At 44.6% G+C, this 23590-nt stretch overlaps 1 protein-coding gene across 7 annotated transcripts in view; it reads left to right on the forward strand.

Annotated features, from left to right (window-relative positions):
• GRIN2A (glutamate ionotropic receptor NMDA type subunit 2A) overlaps window positions 1-23590 on the forward strand; it is a 724518-nt gene that overhangs the window by 592828 nt on the left and 108100 nt on the right. For all 7 annotated transcript variants that reach the window (XM_059155289.1, XM_059155285.1, XM_059155291.1 and 4 more), the window contains one exon: window positions 14996-15110. In XM_059155289.1, the coding sequence (XP_059011272.1) occupies window positions 14996-15110 (115 nt within the window). The remainder of the gene's footprint in view (window positions 1-14995; window positions 15111-23590) is intronic.

Below are 23590 nucleotides of genomic sequence, written 5' to 3' on the forward strand. Positions count from 1 at the left end.
TCCCCCAGCCAGCTCCGAAACTGACCTACTTTTCCAATGTCACCAGGGAGGGCCTGGTGCCAAACCACAGCGTGGGACCTCCTCTCGCCGCTCCCCTTCCTGCTTGCTGCTCGGCCAACTCTGGCCTCCCGCCATCTTGCCACTCTCTCTCCCTCTCGGGCTATTGAGGCGAGGATCTCCTCCCACATAGCACTTTCCAGCTTTCCTGAAGGGCCCCATTCTGCTTCACACTCCCATTTTGTGTTGTTCATCAAGTGTGAGAAGACATGGCTTCCTCCTAATTCCGCACTTCTCTCTACTCTGCCTTGTCTGTCTTGCTCTCCCTTTCCCTGGCTTTTCTCTTCCTTCTTTTGTCCTTTTACTCTTCCTTCTACTCTCCTCACATTTATTTCCCTGTAGTTCTAAACTTAGCCCTGAACTCTTTGGAAAGGAAATAGGAGGAAAGGCTGTGATTTATGCAGGAAATCCAAAGGTTGCCAAACCCCTCGTTGGCCTAACAGTTCTCGGCTCTTTAGGAAGCAAATCCATAATTTTCATCTCCATCAAGGAAGTGGCCTAGCGAGGGTAGGCGGAGATATGGATATTAGGGCCGTGGCTGGGATTGCAAAGCTGAGTCTTCTGGGGGACACATTTCCACACCAGAAATCCGTGGCAGGACGTGAGCCATTATTATTGCTGAATTTACACAGGGCTGTCAAGTTTCATAATGCGACTGGGCAGCATTTAGACCGCTATTTAAACCAGGACATAGTCAACTCTGTCGTTGATGGTTCTGAGGTGTCAGCCAGCACCACGGGACATTCTCCACGCTGCTGAGGACTCCAGCACTGGCCAGATGAAAATCTGTCCTGTTCATTCAGCAAATGGTCACTGGTTCCGTACCATATGCTGGACGCTGTGTTCAGGGTGTGGGACGCATGGTGAAAATTCAGACATGGTTTCTCTGTTCCCCAGGAGTTTAGCCTGCAGCAAAGGACAGTATATGTGTGTGTGCGTACACTTGCATGCACGAGTGTGTGAAAAACTATAAAAGGTGGAAAGGGAGGTGCCGAGGAAGTGATGGGAGTCCTCAGAATGGGACGTAGGCTGGAAACTTGGTGAGCCTTTTGGGAAGAGGTGAACTCAGTGGTAGGTGGGCTGAATGGGCAACTATTTAGGGGATAAAAATCTTGGTATTCATTGAGACTTTTGTGATTTTAAGTCACGGGAAACCAGCTCTCATTGACTTCAGCAATAATGAAAGAAAAAGCCAGAAGGATGTAGTGGCCCATTCAGCTGGAATGGATGGGGTGTGTCTGTGATCTGGCATATCTAGATCCAGGATCTGATGATGTCTTCAGATCTCTCTCTTTCTCTTGCTCTCTTTTGTGTTTCTGTCTATTATGGTTCACTGTTTCCCACTGTGAAATGGGGAAGAGCATCATGTAGGTGTGGATAAACATATTTTCATTGTCACGTCTCCTTAAGTCGGTAGAGACAGTTATCCCCTTTCACTGTAATTAGAAATCCCAGAGAAGGAATCTGATTGGATGAGCTTAAGTCAAGTACCCACTGCTGAACCAGTCACCATGGTCAGAGATACTCCCTTTGGCCATGTAGAGGAAGATCTAAGGAAATGGAAGTAGCCAGAAACAACCAGCTATGACTGCTTTCCCAGTGGAAGGAAGTGTAGGAGCAAAAGCCAGGAAGTGCGAAATCACAAGGACATCATGAGCAGTTTGGGTTTGCTCCAATACAGGATATGTAAGGAACAGTTTTAGGAAGTAAGGTGGGAAGTTAAACTTGGCTAAGGAGCATGGATTTTATTTCTGGACAATAGGGAGCCATTTTAGGCTTTGGAGCAGAATTTTACATAATCACGACTGAGGTTTAGGAACATTGATCTGGCAGGTAGACTTGTTAGGAGTGTGGGGGACGATGTACAGGGAATCTGGACGCCAGGTGAGGTGTTGGAACAGTTCACCCAGAGTAGAGTGAGCCCTGCTTGAGGTGTTCTGGTGGTAAGCAACGGAAATGAACTCCCACTCGCTTAATTTGAACAAAAGGAGGTAATGAAGAAGGAATCATAGAAAACCTGTTGGGGCTTTACTGGGGCATCTTAAAAAATCAGAGTAAAAGTTGAACAGCCCAGATTTGGAAAAGTCAGAAGGGGAGGCTCAGTCATTGATGGAAGAAAGTCACTATTATCCTGGTCCAGATGGGACAATTCCCAGTCTCTGTCTCATCTATTAGGCTTCAGATTCCTAGGAGAGAGAATCTGATAGATCCAGCTTGGGAAGGGGTGCACCCCTTCCTCTCCCACCAGAAGTATTTTTTATGTCCAGAGGAAGAATAGACATTCAGGTATACAGATAGGATGCCTTTCCCAAAGAAGAGGGTGTATTGCATATCAGTTAAGCCACCCTAGGGGGGAATCCTGGGTTCTGCTAGGGGAAGGAACGTGCATATTCTTAAGCTTGAAATTAGGACAGAGGTCACATGAAGGGTCCACAGATGGGTTTTATTTCATTGAAAATACTATTTTTACATGAATTTGAGTGCATCCAGCTGGGATTTTTATCACTGTTAGTAGATAACATTGCACCTGCCCATTTCACTCCTGGGTTTTACCTGCCCTGTCCCAGGAAGCGTGAGAGTTTGTGATCCCCCTACGAGCTCCACTTGTTGTTTGCCCTGGAAAAAAAAAAAAAAAGTAGAAATGGAATAATAGAAGACTAAACAGGTTAGGTCCTCCTGCTGATAGTCCTCTAGCATCAGGAACTTCAGCTGCAAATAGATTATCACCTGTTGTAGTTATTGATGTTGCCATCTTTACTTCCTGGTCATGATTATTTGTTCTCCCTAAACTCTGAGTGACTTTGGAGAAAGGACTACAAGTTGTTTTCTCACCATCTTACCTTCTGCGTGTTGCTGGCATTGTAGTAGGTGTTTGAATTGATGCGTTTGCTAAGGAATGGGTTCGAAGCATTTCAGTAGATGTGCTTTGGAGGTATTGCTCTGAATTCCTGATCCATAATCTATGGTCCAGGTTTTAGCAGCAAATGTTCCATGTCCCAGGAAACGCCTCCGTGCTGGGGAAACTGGGATAGTTCGTTACTTAATGGAAGTCAGTCAAGAGATGCGTGAATTGTAGGCCCTTGTCACACTCGGAGTAGTCCTGCCGTGAAAGTTCTCGGGTTCACTGTGTGCTTGCTGTGCACTGAGTGCTGGTGTCCTCCCCCAAAATCATCGTTGGAACTCTAATCCCCAACGTGATGCTATTTGGAGGTGGGGTCTTTGGGAGGTAACTAGGGTCAGACCTCATCTGATGGGATTAGTGCCCTTGTAAGAGGAGGAAGAGAGACCAGAGCGTGCTTTTGCTCACTGCCATGTGAGGACATCACGAGAAGATGGCCATCTGTAAACCAGGAAGCAGGCTCTCCCCGGATGCCAGATCTCCCAGGGCGCCATCTTGAATTTCCAGCCTCCAGAGCTGTGAGAAACAAATTCTCATCATTTAAGCCTCTCAGCTTATGGCAGTTTGTTAGAACAGCACAAACAGCCTAAGCCCGTGGTGTTACCCCCTTTTAGATACGGGATTGAGTTGAATCTCAGAGGCCTTGATTATGGGGACAGTGCCAGTAATGGTGGGTTGAAAACTCAAGCTCCTCTACCCTGCACCTGATGTTCTCAGAGTTCAGAGTCCTGGGTTATGAATTTTGTCTTCAAGAAGGTTATTCTCTAGCAGAGGTGGCAAAGTCATGCAGGTTATGGTGACCGCCAGGCCGGGAACCTCCTTGCACATCACACTCATCAAAGACCTGTATTCTCTTTTCCTGGCAGATAGTAGTATGAGGTTGTATTAGCCAGGGTCCTCCAGAGAAACAGAACCAAGAAGCTCTAAGGTCAGAGCTTTATGATGGGGACTGGCTCACGTGATTATGGAGCTGAGAGCTCCCTCGATCTGCTGCCTGTGAGCTGGAGGCCCGGGAAACCAGTGCCATGGCTTGTGGTGCAAAGGCCTGAGAAGCAGGTGCATAGATCCATGAAGACAGGTGAAAATGCACGTCTGGGCTTGAGCAAAGAGAGCAGATTCTCCTTCCTCTGCCTTTTTGGTCAGTTTAAACTCCATGGATTGGATGAAGCCCACCTGCACGGGTGAGGCTGGTCTTTACTCACCCTATTGACTCAAGTGCCAGCCTCTTCCAGAGACATCCTTACTGACCCATTCAACAGAGTGTTTTACCTGCTGTCTGGGCATCCCCTGGCCCAGTCACATAAAAGTCACCATTACAAAGGTCTTCAGAAAGAGATGTCCTTTAAAAAATTTACTCCAGGTGACCTAGATAACAGAGGTCCTGTAAGAGGGGAGCACAGCCCATGAACAGTCGGGGTGGAAAGCTGACAGGGGATGTATCCAGTTTGGAGGCATCAGAGAAGCCTTTATCAGGGAGCCATTCCCCCTTGACATGCATGGTCTTGAAGGGCAGCCAATAAACATGGCGGAGGGGATGAGAAGGAATTACAGCCACTGGGTATTGTGTGGACAAAGGCATGTGGCTTGGCTTATTGTCACCACTCGGTGCTGGATTTGGTGTTCGGTCTGGAAAACGCCGTCCTGAGGTGAAGATTAATGCACTGCTTTGCAAATCAAGTCAATAACGGTTGAGCACACTGTGCCCGACAGCATGGTGCTCGATAAACATGAATGGCCGAAGCCAAAACCTGATCTCTGCTTCTGTTGAGACCAAATGTGTGAATGTGAAATGTTTAAGGAACAGTCGGGGATGCTGGATTGCTAAGTGCTATAAAGTGAGGTGTGGATTAAAATGAAACTAAGGAAACGAAGGATTAGCGGGAAAGGCCAAATGGGATAAACAGAGCTTGATTCACGGCTTTACCCTCCCCCAAAAGGTGTTAGGTTTAGATTGAAGGTAATGGGGAGGGAAGATATTTTGAGTGAGAGGAACAGCATATACTAAGAGACGGGGGCTGGGAACAAACGCATTGTGTACGGAGTAGGGGGCGGGGAGAGTCAGGGGAGAGGATTGAAGACTGAAGAGCTAGGAAGGAAACAAATACACAGTACCATGCCCACTTTTTTCAAAGGCTTTGGATTGTATTTTGGTTCAGATAGTCACTCTGGAACTTAAACCAGACAGAATCAATTTCATTTTCAAGTGACAGAAAGCCCAGAACGTAAGAGTGGCTTTTCAGTAGGATAGGCATTGAATTGTCTGTCTTGTCAACAAGTCCAGAGGTAGTCCAGAGCTTATGTGGTGTTGCGTGGTGCCAGGGATCCGGCTTCTCTGCCTCGTGGCTTTGCCATCCCTAACCAGTGGTTTCCACCTCACAGTCCAGACTGGCTGACAGTGTTCCTGCCATCAAAGAAGGATCCATCCTTTCCATATATGATACCTCTTACACATTATGAATATCACGCCTTCTCCCTTGCTTTCGGCCAGAGCGAAGGCACATGGGCATACTTAGCTACGCAGAGGGCTGGGAAATGTGAACTTGATTATACAAAACTAGGTGCACAGCTAAAAATGGGGGTTTCCAGTTACTAAAGTGGAAGAGGAGAGAGGATATTAAAGAAGACCCAGGAGTATCTGACACCCTGCAGAGCCTTTGGCACCATCAGAAAACCCTCCAAGCCTCTGTTCTTTCCCTGGAACATGGAATAATCCATACTTAGTTCTTGGGGTAAAAATTCAAGTAGCCTATGGAAAGTTTCTGGTCCAACATTTAACACCTGTTTGGTGCTAAATATGTTTTCATTCCTTTTGTTGTTGTTGTTGTTGTTTTTTAAGGTCATTGTTATTACTCACTATATCTGGGGAAGTGGACAAGATCCTTGGTCTGCCCAGTTGAAGACCAGGGTCTTTGTATGCTGCATTGTCAGGGAACAGCCCCTCAGTTGTTTTCTGGCTTGTTGATTTCATTGATTGATGTGAGCAGTAGAACGTTTTTCCAATAACAGTGCATAAGGGAATGCTGGGTATTAGTGATTCAAGCAGAGATGGGAATATAGAAGCCCACGGGCTTTCCCTTCTTCACCCCCAGCCTTTCTCCTCTGCCTTTGAGTTCCTTCCTTAGATCCCCAGTGATGACCCACTGGGCACAAGTAGACCCCCACTGGACAGATAGATAAAGGAGGGGTCATTGTCAGAGAGAGAGAAAATAGGACCGAACCGAGGCCTTTCGGTTCCTCGATAAGTAGGTGATGAGCACTCGCTTTATGCCAGGAACAGTTCCCGGTTCTGAAATGGGGTGCAGCAGAAAATGAGAAATGGATGCCCTATCCTTTTAGGGCCCGTGTTCCCGGGTGGGGGTGTATCTGGAAATTCTTGGATACAGTCACCCTTTGAATTAGTGTACATCACCTCATTCTGCATACTGTGTGTGTGGAGGGGTTTCCGGGGTGTAGGGGGCTGCTTCCATGTACATCTGCCTGTTTGAGATCGTGAAGAGCTTAGCTACGTAGATACAGGTCATCAAGTGAGCTCATGGAAACTGCTTGTCCCATGACCTGGTTTTGTTCCCCCCACCCCTTTGGCTCTCTTGGAATTGATGCTTATTACATGGGATTTTTCCATGAACCCCTGTGCCAGCCCGTTCTGAATAGTTAGGTGAGGCAGAGCCATTAGAGGTTAACGGTGATGTATTTGGTGCTGCTTGGGCGGCAGTACAGAAGACGATCCAGAATTGCAAACATTTCCAGAACCTCCACCAGGTTCCTGAGAGAACCGCATGTAGAAGGAACAAGAGCCCACGTGGGATCCCGAGAACGGCTTCCAGCAACTCCTGATAAAGTATAATTAGGGCATGTCTCCTAGATCCTAGTCTGTATGTCCCTCTCCCAGTGGAAACTTTGGCCAAATGGTTCAGTGATGCTGTTTGGCAACATGCGTAGGAGGAACGGTCCTATTCACAGAGAATGCTTTGCCCTAACTTACTTAGTACAGTTTTAGACCATAAGGTTGCGTTACAAAAGACAGCATGTGTGTCTAGTCCCCCAAAGCCGCCTTTGGCTCTGATGTGCTCACTAAATAGAGAGGGGGATGCCAGGCGGTGTGAAGGGGTCTATGTCCTTGCACCATAGCCTGGCCTGGGGATCCCGTGGGCTCTGAGCAACAAGACTAGTTCCTCTTCCCTGGGGGTTGGGATGTAAGGAAGCACATCGCCTCCCTTGCAGCCCTGGGATTAGCAACCAAAATAGTCCTCCAGCATCTGAAAGATGAAAGCCATTTAATCTCACATTTTCGGAGGAGAAAAGATAATCGTGTGAAACCATGACAACTCCTGTTACTGCCCCCATCCCTTATTACGTGCCGAAGACTCGGCTGGCCACGGCACACACCTTACCTTATCACGTTCCATCGAAGCTCAGCCCTATAATTACACAGTGGTGTGGCCGTTACAACCTTGCTTCTATCGAAAGGGAGACAGATGGTCTGAGAGTTTAGGGTTACTTACCTGTGATGGGAAGCAGCAGCACAGCATTCTAACTCAGGCTGATTTGAAACTAAACGGTTGTCTCACAGATGCACCTCGGTCAGGCAGTGGCATAGGACATGAGCCTTGAGTGAACACGGTCCTGGATGCCTGGGTCTGGCCATTCCTTTGTTCCCTTACCCAACACATACTTCTAAGCTCATGCTGCAAGCCACCCTCTTCTAGGTGTTTTCGAAGCCCAGTCATAAGACAAAGATCCCTGCCTTTGTGGAACTTACCATCTCCTGTTCTCATTTTTAAAAAATCCATTCTTGCCCAGTCAAGGCAAGTGACGTTACTATCTTTGAAATGGGCCACAATGGTTTTGAGTTGAAAGAGCGAATTTGGCGATCTATATTACTATCTTTGAAATGGGCCACAACGGTTTTGAGTTGAAAGAACGAATTTGGCGATCTGTGTGTTGGAGTAATTATACTTCTGTCCTGACCTTTGAGTCTGAGTGAGCTCTGGGGTCATACCTTGGGCAATTGTTTGGGGGAAATGGGAAAGCACTGACGAGCCTGTGAAACTGAGCACCGGGGCAAAGAGGGGGGTACAGTCAGCTGGGGGCTTGTGCAACGACGCGGTGCACGCATGCGCCTGGGGAAGGGCCCGAGCTCGGGCTGGGAGCTTAAGAGGGGAGAGGGTTGATGCCCATCAGGGACCGGTTCAGGAAAGATGGGGTGGCGGGGTGGTGCTCAGACACGCATCAGAACTGGAGGGATCCCAAAGGACCACGAGAAGGCTACAGAGAGCAGAAAAATGTTTTCAAAGAATGGGAGTGTCCCGAGGAGCGAAAAGAGGCTTAAGAGAACAGTGACCGTTTTCAGAAACATGTAAATTACACGACAGACGAAGAAGGGTGAGGAGGCATTTCAGGGAGAATGTGATTTGGTGGCGGCGGCGGCGGGGGGGGCTCCACCCCCCCAAACCCTGAGGGGGATGTGGGAAATGAACCAAAAATTGAGAAACACTAAATGTGTTATAGTGGCATTTGTGAGACAGTAAGAGAATTAGTCTGAAGGGGAATGGTGAATAATAAATATGTCTTGAGAACATTTTAAATAATCAGATTTTGGAAGTTAAAGGAGACTTATGCCCATAAAGATGAAAGAGAAGAAGGAGAAATCAGAGGGAATGAGACATTTTAAGTGAGAGTTCAAGGAACTTCGACACCCCATATATGGTTGGCTTTTCACCAGAGGGCAGAGAGACCCCTGGTCACAGCCGTGAGAAGCATGGCCTTAAAAAGACTAGGTTGGGGGCCCCTGGGTGGCTCAGTGGGTTAAGCCTCTGCCTTCGGCTCAGGTCATGATCTCAGGGTCCTGGGATCAAGCCCCACATCGGGCTCTCTGCTCAGTGGGGAGCCTGCTTCCTCCTCTCCCTCTGCCTGCCTCTCTGCATACTTGTGATCTTCCTCTGTCAAATAAATAAATAAAATCTTAAAAAAAAAAAAAAAACAGGTTGCCTCTGGGGTGGGGTGTTAGAGAGTATGACAGGGTGGAAAAATGGTAAATAAAAAAAAATGCACAGGAAATGTCCATAAATCTTAGCTACTATTTATTAGGTAACAGCCATAAAGGAGGCATAGTGCAGGGCATTTTAAGGGCACTGGCCCTAAGGCTGCCCTGAACCCAGGAGTTAGGTAACGGTGAGCTGAAACCATGTGAGAATGTCTTGGCTGGTTCACACAGTTGAACCTGATCCATTTTTTACAAGGAAAGAAATGAAGGCTCAGAGAATTTTAAATACAGTGCCCAACATGACACAGGTGGGAGCAAAGAGCCAGGCTTTGGATCCCTGTTCCATTTTCTAGTATCCTAGAAATAGAAATTCATGGTTTTATTTATCAGCACCAGCTCTGTGCCAGGCTTTGTGTCTGGCACTAGAAACATGATGCTAAAGGCGGACGCAGTCCCTGCCTTCATGATGAGTCCCGTCTAGTGGTTAAAAAAAAAACAGCAAAAACCCAAACCCAGGACAGTCAAGAAGAGCTGACCAATCACAGTAGAAGGCAAGCCTCGTGTAATCTTAAACTTTCTGGCAGCGCATTAAACAAGGAAAAAGAAGCAGATGCTATTAATTTTAATAATACGTCTCATTTCACCCAAGACGTCTGAAGTGTTTCAACACGAGATCAGTCTAAAATGACGCAGGAGATCTTTTGGCATGATTTTTCCCTCCGGAGTCTCCGGCTCCGGGGTGCGTTCCGTCCTTATGGTGTCTCTCGTTCAGACTGACATGTGCAGGTGCGCACCGGTCACGTGTCCTGGTGGCTGTTAACCCCAGGCAGCGCAGGTCTAGGAAGGACTTGACAATGCAGGCCGAATTTCATGGCAGTCCTGTTATAGGAAAAATTGCCTCTCTGTTCTTCAGTGTTCTTTCTGATCGCCTCCTGTCTGCCCTTTGCAGGGCACAGAGTTCAAGCAGTCGGCAAGTGTTCCTTTCATCTGGTCTTGGTGTCTGTTACACACCTACGCAGATACCGAAGGAAACTTGTCCGCGTGTATGGCCCATAACTTTACGTATTTTCTAGTTTAGCATTGTGTATGTCACGGACATCTAAAAAAAAAAAAAAAAAAAAACCAAAAAACAACTACTTGGCTTTGTCATTAGTGGTTGGTAATAACACAGTGGTTGGACCCTTCTGCAAACCCCCAGAGCACCCCCATCCGGCCACATTTTGCCAGCATTGCTTCCCTGCTATTTACAGCTCCTGAAGGAAATCGCAAGGATGGAAATCGAAGCTCAGAAGCCTCCCGGAATTTCTAATATTTCATCTGGTCACTAAAAGTTTATAATCCATTTTGGAGAGAGAAACAAAACAGTGTTAAGATTTTACGGTTTAATACAAGTACCCAGCAGGTGTTAATGGGGACCAAGCAGTGGGGTGTGTAATAGGATTTCCCTAGGTAAAGAATTCTGCTTGGGAGCCGGTTTAGATGGGGAGAAAGTCTGAGAAAATATGAATTGTCTTTCCTAGACATTGGTTGGGGGAATTGAAGGTAGTCGGTGCTCACATCCTGCTAACTTCATAATGAAATTACTGTTCAGCAAAAAAATTCTGTTCGTGCCGCACCCACCACCCCATACCTGCCCAAGGGAGTGAGGAAGGACTTTTAATAAAAAAAACAGAAGGAAAAACAATAAAACGATGTTAGTGTTGAGTATCCAGACTCATCAGTCCAAAATAGTGAATCCTAAAGGAACACAGAAAATGAGGGGGCACGAGAACATCTGTCTAGTGGTTTCCATGTAATCGGAAGAGGAGTGATCGCGTCTAATTCCTCTCCCGGCTCGTGCCGCCTGATCTCACCGCAAGACGGGAGAAGGGGAGTGAGTAGAGGAAGTAGAGATGGGAAGTAAGGAAGAGGGAGGTTTGAGTAAATTCAGCCGGCGCATCGAAAGATCTGGTTGTTCATGAGTCCACGCTCGCTCCTTGAGCCAAATGGCAACTGTGATGTTCCGGGTTGTGCGCCCCGCATAACCTTGAGAATGGCTCTCGCCATGGCCACGCATCTAGGTCAGAACCACAGCCTTTCCTCTCTGGTCTGCCTTTTCCAAAGAAGATAACCAACTGGATATTTCTGAATCTCTTGATAATTGGAATTTTCAGTTCCCCCTGCCTTTGGGTCATGGGGTAGATCCATCCCGAGTTCTGTCCATCCCAAAGTGTCGGCCATTCAAACCCTGGCCTGGTAGCTAATTTGATTGAGCAACATCAACCAGAACGATACATTAAAAACCTCTGAGTTTGGGGCAGCAAGTACGGAGACTTGATCATGGATACCGGACTAGCCCTGGTAAAGGCCGATCATGGGAGAGTCCGTGACCAGTCTTCCAACCTGTTCCATGGTTCTGTGCGATTGGCTTGGTGGTTTCCCCCCTGCGGGGCATCGCCACCCATCGCCCCTGGCCGAGTTCACCCAGCCAGCACTTCTTCTTCCTTGCACTGTGTCTCCTGCTGCCGGCTGTGCCTCTTGCAGTAGAATCAGCCACCTTCTTCCTCAGGCTCTTGACCAGCCTACTTAGTACGTGTCTCTGATTTTACACTTCGCTGTTCTCAACTGCAGTTCCGTATTACAGAACTGTATGTGTTTACTTTGTTGTTTTTCCCACCACAGTTCTAGGGAGTAGGTATGCCAGTGTCTTTTGGATGGGTACATGGATGAATGTATTGATGGGTAGGTGGATGAATGGATGGACAGAAGGATAGACAGACGGATGTAGGCATGGCTGGCTGGCGCTTCTGGTGAGGATATCTTAATGTACTCAACCACCAAACATGAACCCCAGCCCTATGGTGTGCCAGACAATATAATAAGGCTAAAAATAACCACGGGAAACAAAACCGAAAGTCAACTGGGAAAATATAAACGACTTAATTTACACCCCTCACACACACACACACACACACAATTAATGACTTTTTTTAAGCCATAAACAAAAATGAAGTTGTCCTTCAGTGCAGAGAAGGAAAGAAGCAGTTTTATCTCTGCTTCTCTTGCCAGCAAATCTATGCATCCCTCCTCTGTTTAAAATCTTTCGTAGATCTCTCCAGCCTTCTGAACAAAACCCAAATGCTTTAGGGTAGCATTCAAGGTCCTTTAGGATCCGGCCTCAGGGATCCACACCAGAGGAATCCCACTGCCCTAATAGCTTATTAAGCTATTCCCTGTTTTCCCCAGTGTGTGCCACGCTGCCAACCTTTGCTGACTCTTCTTTCCTCAAGGTGATGCCTTTGCTCAGAATTCTTTTCTCCTTCTCCTCGTTTTTTTTTTATTTATTATTATTATTATTATTTAAAGTAGGCTTCATGCTCAACACTGAGCCCAATGTGGGGCTTGAACTCATGACCCTGAGATCAAGACCTGAGCTGAAATCAAGTCAGACGCTTAACCTAACCGCTTAACCAACAGAGCCACCCAATCACCTGTCTCTCGCCTCTTCTTAACTCCTTTTCTCTGCAAGATTCCCCAGGAAGCCCCACCTCCCGAGCCCTTAGCCTGAGTGAGGGGCCTCCCTCTGCATTCCTGCTTCTCCCACTCTTAAGCATCCCTCCATGAGCGGTGTTCTTCGTGCTGTCATTGTTAATGTGCCTGTGTTACTGGGTGGTGAACGTGTGGGTAGGAGGGCGGACAGGCACTGTGGTTTTTATTTCCATATCTATAGGACTCCCCATAGGGCCTGACACATAATAGACACACAGCAAATAGTTGTTGAATCAACAGAAAATATCCTACCAGGCACCTCGCGTGCCCCCAGGAGGAGAGTGGTTACTCTCTGCTCCTTCTGGAATTGCAGTGATATATTTTTTCTGTTTTTTAACAGACACTATTTGCAGGAAATTTGGAGAACACAAAGATACACAAAAGAAAATAAAAGGTACCTGTAATCCTTCTATGCACAGACAAACCTTATTTTTATCCTCTCCTGCTTATTTAATGTGAAAGAGTGAGCATTTTCTCCTCTCCATTAACTTGTCATCGAAAATATGATTTTCAAAACCCCAAATAGTTTATTGAGTGGATACACAATATTTGGGTTTTTTTTTTTTTGCCTTTTCCCCAATTTCTTTACCTTGTCCTGGGAGACCTGATTTCCCCCCCCCATATGACACAGCCCAGGGCAGACATGTGACCAGTTAGGACAGTGTCTCGCTTTTGAATTTTTCATACTCTTTTTCTCCTCGTTAATATTTTACTTCTTCAGCTACTTTTGGAATTAAAGGTGTATAAACCAAGAAAATGCCGTGGTCTCGAGATACCCTCCCTGTCTCTCTGGGATCTCTAAATACTTCAACCCACCATACTACCTTCATTGAGTTTCTGTTAATTGATGTGTTCCCTTGGAAGTCTCCAACAATATCACCTTTTTCTCAAGCTACAAAAGATGTGGACTCCTGGGGATCCTGCCCCCCAAATCCTGGGAGGGGAGCTCTGCCATGCCTCCCTCCTCGTCCACATCCAGCCTTTGAATAGGGGTGGAGGTAAGATGGTCATAAGGCAGACAGACGTCCTGCGCAACAGAAGTGCTAGGACAGTGGTTGGCCACGCGGATGTTCCATAAGGCAGATGCTGAGATGTTGTCCTTGTTGCTTCTCCCCAACCTTCACATCACTGATTACCTGCTAAATATTCTCTACCTGATCTTGTTTGGGGCGACTCGTCCTCCTCCGTTGGGGCCACGGCAGAGCCGAAGCCAACATCATCTCTGACCTGGAGAACAAGCACACTGTAACCCACCCCTCCGTACTCACTCCGGTCACCTCCAACCCCCTCTCTACACAGCCCTCAAGTCAAGTCTGATTGTTTCGACTCCTTGATTAAAATCTTCAGTGTGGCCTTAATGTTTTAAAACAAGGACAGATGGGGTACCTGGGTGGCTCAGTGGGTTAAAGCCTCTGCCTTCAGCTCAGGTCATGATCCCAGGGTCCTCAGATAAAACCCCGCATCGGGGGGCGGGGGGGGGGTCTCTGCTCAGCAGGGAGCCTGCTTCCTCCTCTCTCTCTGCCTGCCTCTCTGCCTACTTGTGATCTCTCTGTGTCAAATAAATAAATAAAATCTTAAAAAAATAATAATAAAACAAGGACAGAACTCTTAAATGTGGCATAAAAACCTTGGCACCATCTCTCCTATTCACCTTCTCAGCCACACCACATCCCACATTCTTCTGTCTCTCTCTGCTTCGGTCTCATTGGTTTGCAGAGAGTCTCGTGTGTGTACAGCCACAGGGCCTTTGCACCTACTACCCTTTTTACCTCGAATTTACTTATGTCTTTTTTTAAACCTCGTTAATGCTGACTCATCTTTCCAGTGAAGCCAGACTTCCTCAGAGAAGCCCTGCCTGACCCCTGTTTCACTTCCAGACAGGCCACCCACGTTACTCTGATAACGCTTGTCATAGATCTGTAAATGATTTATGCCCGTTCTCTCCTCTAGACTGGAAGCTTCATGAGGGGAGGGATCATGTCTGTTTCCTTTATTTTGTTGTTGTTGTTGTTGTTTGTTTGTTTCCTTATTTATCCTGGGTCAAGTGTCTGAGTCCTGGCATGTAGCAAGCGTTTAGTAAGATTAGTGGGATGAGTAAAGAGTAAGTGGAATACCATTTCTTTGAAGTTGCATCCCATATGGTCAAAGAGCCAGCAGCTTCCTTTAGGGAAACTTGTTAAAATGTAATAGAACATGCTTTAAGATCTCCTGTAATGTCATTTGAACAGAGGTCTCTGGGTGCGGCAGGGCCAAAAGGTACTGTCGCATGTGCTAATGACAGTCCGTTGCTAACATCTGTATAGAGTGGGGGATTCCAAGAGTGAGTAGAGGCTCCTGGAAACGAGTGCCTGGCCAGTTAGCAGTGCCAGCATGGGTACCAGTACTCCCACACAGAGAGGCCACTTGTCGCAGGCGATGATGGCCATGTAAGCCTCTCTCTTCTGTGAGTTACCCAGATGGTGCCATCCACTCATCTGACCTCTTTCCTTCTTCCCTAAAAACTTGTCTTTCTCTCTTCTTCTCTATAGATTCATGGTCAACGTGACATGGGATGGCAAAGACTTGTCCTTCACTGAGGAAGGCTATCAGGTGCACCCCAGGCTGGTGGTGATTGTGCTGAACAAGGACCGAGAATGGGAGAAGGTGAGCATCCTTCTGCATGTGGAGTGCTGGGGGTGGGAAGGCTGAAAGCGTGGGCGTGGAAGGGCTCAGCAGCTCCTTTCCCCAGCACATTTCCTGCTGAGTCGCTCCAGATCCCATGCCACCGCTAGGAGCAGATCTTTCTTGGCATGAGTTGGACCAAATATCATAAGGTGTAGCTGGAATGCTTTTTCTGGGTCAGCTTTGGTAACTGTGTGCTGTTCCTTGTGTTAGCTTCTCCCATCTCATTGGGAAGGGTCCTTGAAGGATTTAGGATAAGTAATTTAAAGACTAAAGGTTGGTTCACGTTGTTGGAATAGCAAAGGGTTACCATAGAGCAGCAATCTCACCAGTTTGCCTATCCCCATATTAAGTACCGTGTTTACACATTTTGCCATGTACCTAAACCCCTATATTTTCGCTTACATTGTCTTTTACTTTAAATCAACTAGTTCCCAAAACTTAAGTGTATCACTTCTGTAAATCACAGATAGGAGAAGAAGGTTATAGTCTTCATAAGGCACATTTTCTAGGACATATACATTAACTCTTGAAAAATATAAAACATAACTCTACAGGAAAAATCATCACACTGCTCCCCCCAACAAGCCGTGTCCTGAGTCAGACAGGGGAAATATCACAGGGGTTTTATAGACAACCACATGCAAACTATGGCAGTATCCGCCCCACTTGCCCTCTCTCCCCACCAAATCCCAAATTCCTCGCCACACCATCACATAAAGAGCAGAACAAAAGATAGTGAAAGGAAGCCTGGGTCATTATCTTGTCTTTCTTGACAAGCAAAGCATGGCTTCTGAACCACCTCAAGCAACTTGAAATTTCACTTTGCACATCAGACGGAGCTTGAGAGATCCTAGACGATAGGAAGATGTGGGATATGTGGTGGGAGCCGTACTGTAATTAACTAGGATCAGAAGAAAGTACTGTGGAAACAGAAGCATTGACTTTGGGGGATCTGGGATGGTTTCCTAGAAGGAAAGATAGAAAGAAAGCTCTGGAAGATTTTTGCTTGCTACACCCATCAGCTACAAAAGAGACTTACCTTAAAGCATACTTAGAAAAGTCACCAGCAGTCTGAAAAGTCACAAGCAGACCGTGTCCTGGAGCATAAAACAAGTCTCGATATGTTACAAAGGATGGAAATAATGGAGAATACATTTTTGGACCACACAGTGTTAAAATAAAAGGTTATAAAAAAAGTAGATCCGGGGAATCCCCAGATGTTTGGAAAATAGATAATACTTCTGAATAGCTCATGGGTCAAAGAAGAAATCAAAACACATTAGCAAATATTTTGAATGAAATGACAATAAAAACACAGCATAGCATATTTGAAGAATAAAGCTGAAGCTGTGCTTAGGGGGATGTTTATAGCTTGAAATAATTTAAAAAAACAAGGCATGTGTAAAGTCATTGATTTAAGCTTCTGCATTGAGAAGCTAGAAAAAGAAGAGCAAAGTAAACCCAAATGAAATTGAAGAAAATCAAAAATATAAGAGTAAAAATCAAGATAGAACACAAAATATAGCGAAAATCAACAAAGCGAAAAGGTAGTTCTTTGAAAAGATTAATTAAATTTATAATTTCTAGGAAGAGTGATCACATGAAACAGATAAAAGACAAATACTAATGAAAAAAATACTAAAAATGCAAGAGGAAATATCACTATAGTCGTTACAGATCCTGCAGACACTAAAATGATAAAAAAATTATGAATAATGTATGTCAACAAATTCCACTATGTATATAAAATGGGTACATTTTTTTGTAAAACAAACAATAAAACCCACAAATTTCCAAAATGACCTAAAAATGAAATGGAGGTCTGAAGTCTCTAAGTTTCTAAACTCTAAACTTGCTAAGAAATTGAATTTATAACTGAAATCTTTCCCATTTCAAAAACAATAAAAACTCCTGACCTAGATGGCTTGGCTGTGAATTCCATCAGACATTTTAAAAAGAAATAACACCAGTCTACATGGTGTTTCAATATATTAATAATCAAATTCAAGCAATATATTTAAAAAATAATATATCATGGATAAATAGTGTTTACCCTAGGAACTCAAGATTGGTTTAACATTCAAAAAATAAATCAATGTAACTTACCATATTAATGTAATGAAGGAGAAAAATGTAATCTCAGTAGATGCAGAGAAAGCATTTGACAAAATCTGATATATCCATTTGTGATACAGGAGGGAGATTTCTCAATCTGATCAAGGTTATCTATGAAATTCCTATAACTCACATCTCCTAGAGTGATGAAATGATGAAAGTAAATCTACAGGCATGCTTTCAATTGCTTTCTGAGGAATAATTATGAAAATGGGGGAGAGGAAAGTCTTTTTTTTTTTTTAAAGATTTATTTATTTTAGAGAGAGAGCTTGTTGGGAGTGAGGATCCTGGCGTGAGGACAGAGGGAGAGGCAGAGAATTTCAAGTAGATTCTACACTGAGTGTGGAGCCCTACTTGGGGCTCGATCTCACAACCCGAGATCATCACCTGAGCCGAAACCAAGAGTCAGACAGAACCGACTAAGCCACCCAGGCACCTCAAAAGGAAAGTCTTTTTAATAAATGGCACTAAATTAATCAGATATCCGTATAGAGAAAAAAAAAATACCTTGACCCATAGCTCACATTATACATAAAAATTCCTTACATTTCAGACCTAAATGTAAAAGCTAAAACTGTGAAGATTTGAGAAGAACATTTAGGAGGATATCAGTGTGATCTGAGATAACAGAATGCAAAAGGCATTTAGTGTATAGTAAAAATAGCAAACTGGGGATGCCTGGGTGGCTCAGTCAGTTAAGCGTCTGCCTTCAGCTCAGGTCATGATCTCAAGATCCTGGGATCGAGCCCTGCATCAGGATCTTTGCTCAGAGGGGACTGTGCTTCTCCCTGTCCCTCTGTGCTCTCTCTTTCACACATACACACAAGCATATATATTCTCTCTCTCAAATAAATAAAATCTTAAAAATAAATAAATAGACTGAACTCCATCAAAATTTAAAATTTTTTGTATTTTTCTCATGTGCAGACATTGTTAGAAAATGAAAAAGGGATGCCACAGGTTGGGGAAAAAATACTAACTCTCTGTGTATATCCCAAAGGGCTCATGTCCAGAATATATAAAGAACTCCTATAAATCCATAATAAAAAATAAAACAATACAAAATTGGGAAATTAAGTTAGACACGTGGCAGAAGATATTACTCAGATGGCCAATAAGTAAGTGAAAACATGCTTACCACTGTTGACCATCAGAGATAAGCAAACTAAAACCATCATGATCTATCACTTCCCACCCACTGAATGGTTAAAATGAAAAAGACTGACAATACCAAGTGTTGGTAAGGACATGGAGCAACTGAATTTCTTATATATTTCCAGTGGGAATGTAAAATTACAGCCACCATGGAAAAGTGTTGGGCAGTTTCTTATAAAGCAAAAAGCATACACAAACCTTCCAACTCAGCAATTACATCCTAGGTATTTACTGTAAAGAAATAGAAACATATATCCCAAAAGTAATATTCGTATAAGAATGTTCATCACAACTTTACTCATCATGGCAAAACATCAGAAGGAGTGCGACTGTCCATCGACAAAGAATGGGTAAATAAATTATGGCATATTCATAAAGTGGCATGCTACTCATATTAAGGAATGAATTGGTAATACCTAAACCTAGAACACGGATGAATTGCCAGAATGTTATATGGAACAAAAAAGCCAGAGACCTAGAGGAATATACTGTATAAATCCATTTATGTGAAGTTCAAGAAGAGGCGAAACCAGTCTATGCAGTTCGATACAAGGATAATGATTGCTTTTGTGACAGGGGGCCATCCATAGGAAAGGGGCCCAGGAGCTTTCTAGAGTGATGGCAATGTTTCCAAAGGGACCTAGGAGCTTTCTAGAGTGATGACAATGATTCCTATCCTGAACATTTGTCAAAATGTGTCAAACCATCACCCAAGATCTATTTATTTTATTGCATGTCATTGTACCTTAATTCAAAATAATTTTCAAAACCCTTCAAATTGTGATACCCAGCACAATTAACTATTAGTGTTTACTGAGATTTTGTATTTAACTTCCAGACCCGAATACTAGTTATGTCAACAATAACCATTGTTCATTTAACACTTACTCTATTTCTCCTCTAGGTTGTACACCCAAGCACTAAATCACACTTCATTTATTCATCCAAGAAATATTCAGGGCTGACTGTGTGCCAGGCACTATTCTATTCTTGGTGCTTGGAATCTATTAGTGAATAAAAAAGACCCCCCCCCCAAAAAAAAAACAAAAATTCTGCACTCATGGAACTTAGATTCTAGTCTGCATGTGCAGGAGCATGGGGTGGGAGTCTGTGTTTTTTGTGATACTTGAGGAAAGCATTGGATTCTAGTGGACTGGTTTCTGGTCTACCCTGTGGCCCACATCTCCATCACTGAGCTGGGCTCTTCTGTGCATCTGGCACACTGAACAGGCTGGGTTTTTGTTCTTGCTTTTTGTTTTTGTTTTTACCTGTTATGTTTTTCCATACCCACACCTTCTTTTATCCATCCTTCACGCTCTGGGTTTTCTTTCCTCTTAGAAATGCAAAGCCAACATGCAAATTATTTTTCCTATTCTTAATAGGAGATAGGGGACGTGGGCATTTTCTGCTTTCTGTGATTGTGTTTCGGGGTTATTTTTCAACCGTTTGAAGTTATACAACCTGAGGATCACTGTGGAACTGTGAAATCATTCTCCTTGGTTGGATTTCACCTGTCCTGGGTCAGGCTGGGCTCACACCTATGAATTTTCAGTGCTGCCTTTAGGTCTGGCTCATTTGCTGGGGAGCGTGTTTACGGGGAGGTCACTGCCATGCAGGTGATAACATTCCATAAAAGAAAGCTGCCCTTGATCTCCTCCGTTTCCAGACACAGAAAATGCCCTTTTAATATTTTGTGTGTCCTTTTTCAAATTCCTGTTGAAATACGACAATTTCTCAAAAAGGCAGTTCAGGGAATTACTGCTAAATTGAGCTGAGAATGTACAAATGCTTCCTGTCGTTGGTCTATTCTCTTGGCACTCGGGGGATCCAGTTCTTCAGAAATAACTCCTCGTGCTTCTGTCTTGAAGAAAGAGGAAGCCAGTGGAGCAGGTAAATACCAGTCATGTTATCCTTCAGTCTGTATGCCGGCAGCATGCAGGGTACAGTGGGTCATCAGACGGGATGGCCTGCAGAAGGAAGGAACTGATATTCTGGGACTCAGAGATGACGACTTTCTATCTCTGAGGTTACCCAGTGGCGTCACTGGAAGCAGCAGCATGTAATGAGGGAGTCTTGGAAATTGTGATAAGCCCTTGGAGGGGCCTTTGCTTTCTGCCGGGTCCTTGTGTGTGGCTGGTGTGGATTATTCCAACACCATGACCACTGCCTGCCTGTGTCTAGCAGACATAAAACTCCATGCCAAGCAGTCTTCTTCTTACAAATCAGGATTCCCATCCTCTTCGCCTCCACTTTACCCCAGTAGTTTTGTTCTGCCTTGGAGCTTGGTGGGTTTTGGAACAAGGCCTCCCAGAGATGTTTGAAAACAGTACCATGGATGCAAGGCAATTGGCAGCCCAGACCAGTGCAACCAGAACTCCCTGGGAATCAACTCTATGCCCACCATTCTAGCAGGCAGTGGGGCTTTTCCAAGGATGAGTAAGAAACCATTCTGCTCCTCAAGTAGCTCATGAGCTAGCTTTTGCTGGGGTGAGAAGGATGAACTTGACTCAGCCAGTTGGGGTAAGCTCCAAGATGGTAGGGCCTTCGAAGCTAGGGTTTGAGCATAGACTGGATTTCTCCAAGTTGAATCATTTTCTCTTTACCTGAGTAAAAATGCTTTGGGAATAATTCTGTTTACCGTTTTTGGGTTACGCTAGGTATAAAATGAAATTATATATGTGTACATGCACACACAGATACACACGTACGTACAGACTAGCTTTAAAATGGAGATCAATTTAGAAAGAGACACAGAAAGGGAGAGATTCAAAGAAAGATTTTGAAAGCAGTTTTGAATTTTTTGACCACAAGCATTAATAGGACAAAACCCATACATACTAAAATGAAATGACCCTTTTGTTTTCTAGAGAAGCAATGATTAAGGATGATAGAGGTGCCCCAGAAGACATGAGAGAGACCCATCATGTCTTCCCAAACCAAGAGTCTTGCTCCAGTGCTCTGATGCATCCGCCTTCCCTTTTTCCTTTCTGGTCTGTTTCGATTCTCATTGGTGCCCTTGGTGCCAGCTGCCTTCCTCGTGGGATGACTCCTACATCCCTCACACACCAGCCCAGACCTCCCAATCTCCGTGCTTGCTTGCAGAACACCCCTATGCAGAGAACCCACAATCCTCCAACTTCCTCCTGTCTAAAGCCAAAATCATCATCTGTCCCTCCCAAATATGGTTGTTGTCCTTTGTCCCAGCGTAGATATCTTCATTCTTATCCTCCCAATGGAAGATATTTGGTTGTCATGGGCTCATCCTCTGCTCCTTGATATGCCTGTTCCTTTGAGCATTTTCCCCATTTTTCTAAGGACACCGTTCCTGGATAATCTCAAGTGGGTTAGGTCGTTTCCACCTTATTTCTACAGACCTGTATACTAACTCCTCAGAGTGTTAACACTTGAGATTGTCACTCTTTGCTTGCATAGTTATCTACACTTAGACCATGAGCCCCATTTGGGAAAAGGTCAGTTCCGTTCATGTTTCATTAGATCTGCCATGGGACTTTGTTTCTAGTTCCCAGAAGGGTCTCTGTACAAGCTGTTGGGCATGATGACTTCAGACTTTAGATACCATTCATTAAGAGCTACTCTGGACCAAGAGCTATGGTAAGAATTTTATGTGCATGATTTCATGTAGCTTTTTCAACAACTCATCTCAAGGAGGCATTTTGATTTCTTCCTCACAAATAGAAATTCAGACTAGTGACCAGTTTCAGATGCCCCAGCTAGTAGGCGGAGGAATCAGGATGTGAGTAGAAGGCTACCTGACCCCAAAGGCTGCATTCCTAATCACTACATTTTACATAAAGACTAGAAGAGGGACAGGGATGTTTTAGAGAAACTGAGAGTTCTTCCCACCTTTAGAATGGCATCCACTTTCTTTTTCTCATGGGGGACAGCAGATTCCACCCAAAGCCAACTCACTGGAGCTTGGGGGATAAATATCATACTTCAGAGACCATGTCTTTTCTGGTCTGTAGCAGTTCCATCTTCTAGGATCGTACCCTTGTCACTTGTTTCTTGTGCATAATTAAGAAAATGCCACTTAAGGAAGGAATTCCTGGTGCAGAGATGATACAGGAGATCTTTGAGAAAGCTTGGACTGACAACTGGAACGTACAGTTCTGATGAGACCCATCAGCATGTGATCAGATCTAGGAAGGCTTTCCCCAACAATGGTGTATGCATGGGGTACAGTTGTAACATGACATGATTTCTACTTGTAGATTGCTGTCACTCCCTTCTTTCTAGATCACTGCATTTTAAGTACCCCTTCGTCACTTCCCCACCATATGTAGCCTAGAATGACTCTGTTAGTCTCAAGAACGGATGTGAACGTGCAGAAGATCTCTGGTGTGTGTTTGCTTGTATGAGTTTGTGCATGATAACAGTAATCTGCAAACAGGTTCATCCTGAGAAAGGGCTGAAGTAGTTATGCAAGCATCGTACTTGGCTTCTGCACACACATATTCCAATGATTATGTGAAGGAAGTCATGGAAGAAAATGATCATTGAGAGACCACTAGTAAATGATGAATTGGTTGAACAGCTGTGTGCATTGCTGAAAGGAAAGAGCAATGTTGACACCTTTTGCAAGCAGGTGGAAGGACATTCTGGCTTCTCTTGTGTGCTCACTTTGCTTGGAAGATGGTGGCAGCTCACTGAGGAAGCCATGAACTCTGGCTATCACTAGCCCTTAAGGAAGACAGTTTGTTTCCAGGTTTTCACTTTTTCTCTTACTGTTCGATCTCTGGTGCTCAATTGCTGAGATTTACTATTTATAGAATGGATATAAGAATGGATGAAAGGTTGATTTTCAAGGGACTTTCCCACATAAGGAACATCTTTCAGTGTTGGCCATTCAAGTGTAGTTCATAGGACTCCCTGTATCAGAGTCACTGGGGGAAAGGTGTGAAGGCCTTGTCCCTACTTTCAAACGTATGGAATGATCATTTCAGATTCTGCTTTTTTTCATATGCTCTCCTCATGATTCTCATGCCCCTTGAAGACCTAGAACCATGGCTTTAGAGCATAGATAGACTCTTTGTGACCCTGAAAAAATGGTCTCGTCTATGTCATCCTGGTTATCAGAACTTTTTGTTTCTTAGACTTTGTGCCTCTTTCTTCCTTTGGAATGCAATGTTTAGTGGCAAAGCATAGGAGAAATGGTATGGGAGAAAAAG

This window comes from Mustela lutreola, chromosome 17 (genome assembly GCF_030435805.1).
Source record: "Mustela lutreola isolate mMusLut2 chromosome 17, mMusLut2.pri, whole genome shotgun sequence".
NCBI lineage: Eukaryota > Metazoa > Chordata > Mammalia > Carnivora > Mustelidae > Mustela > Mustela lutreola.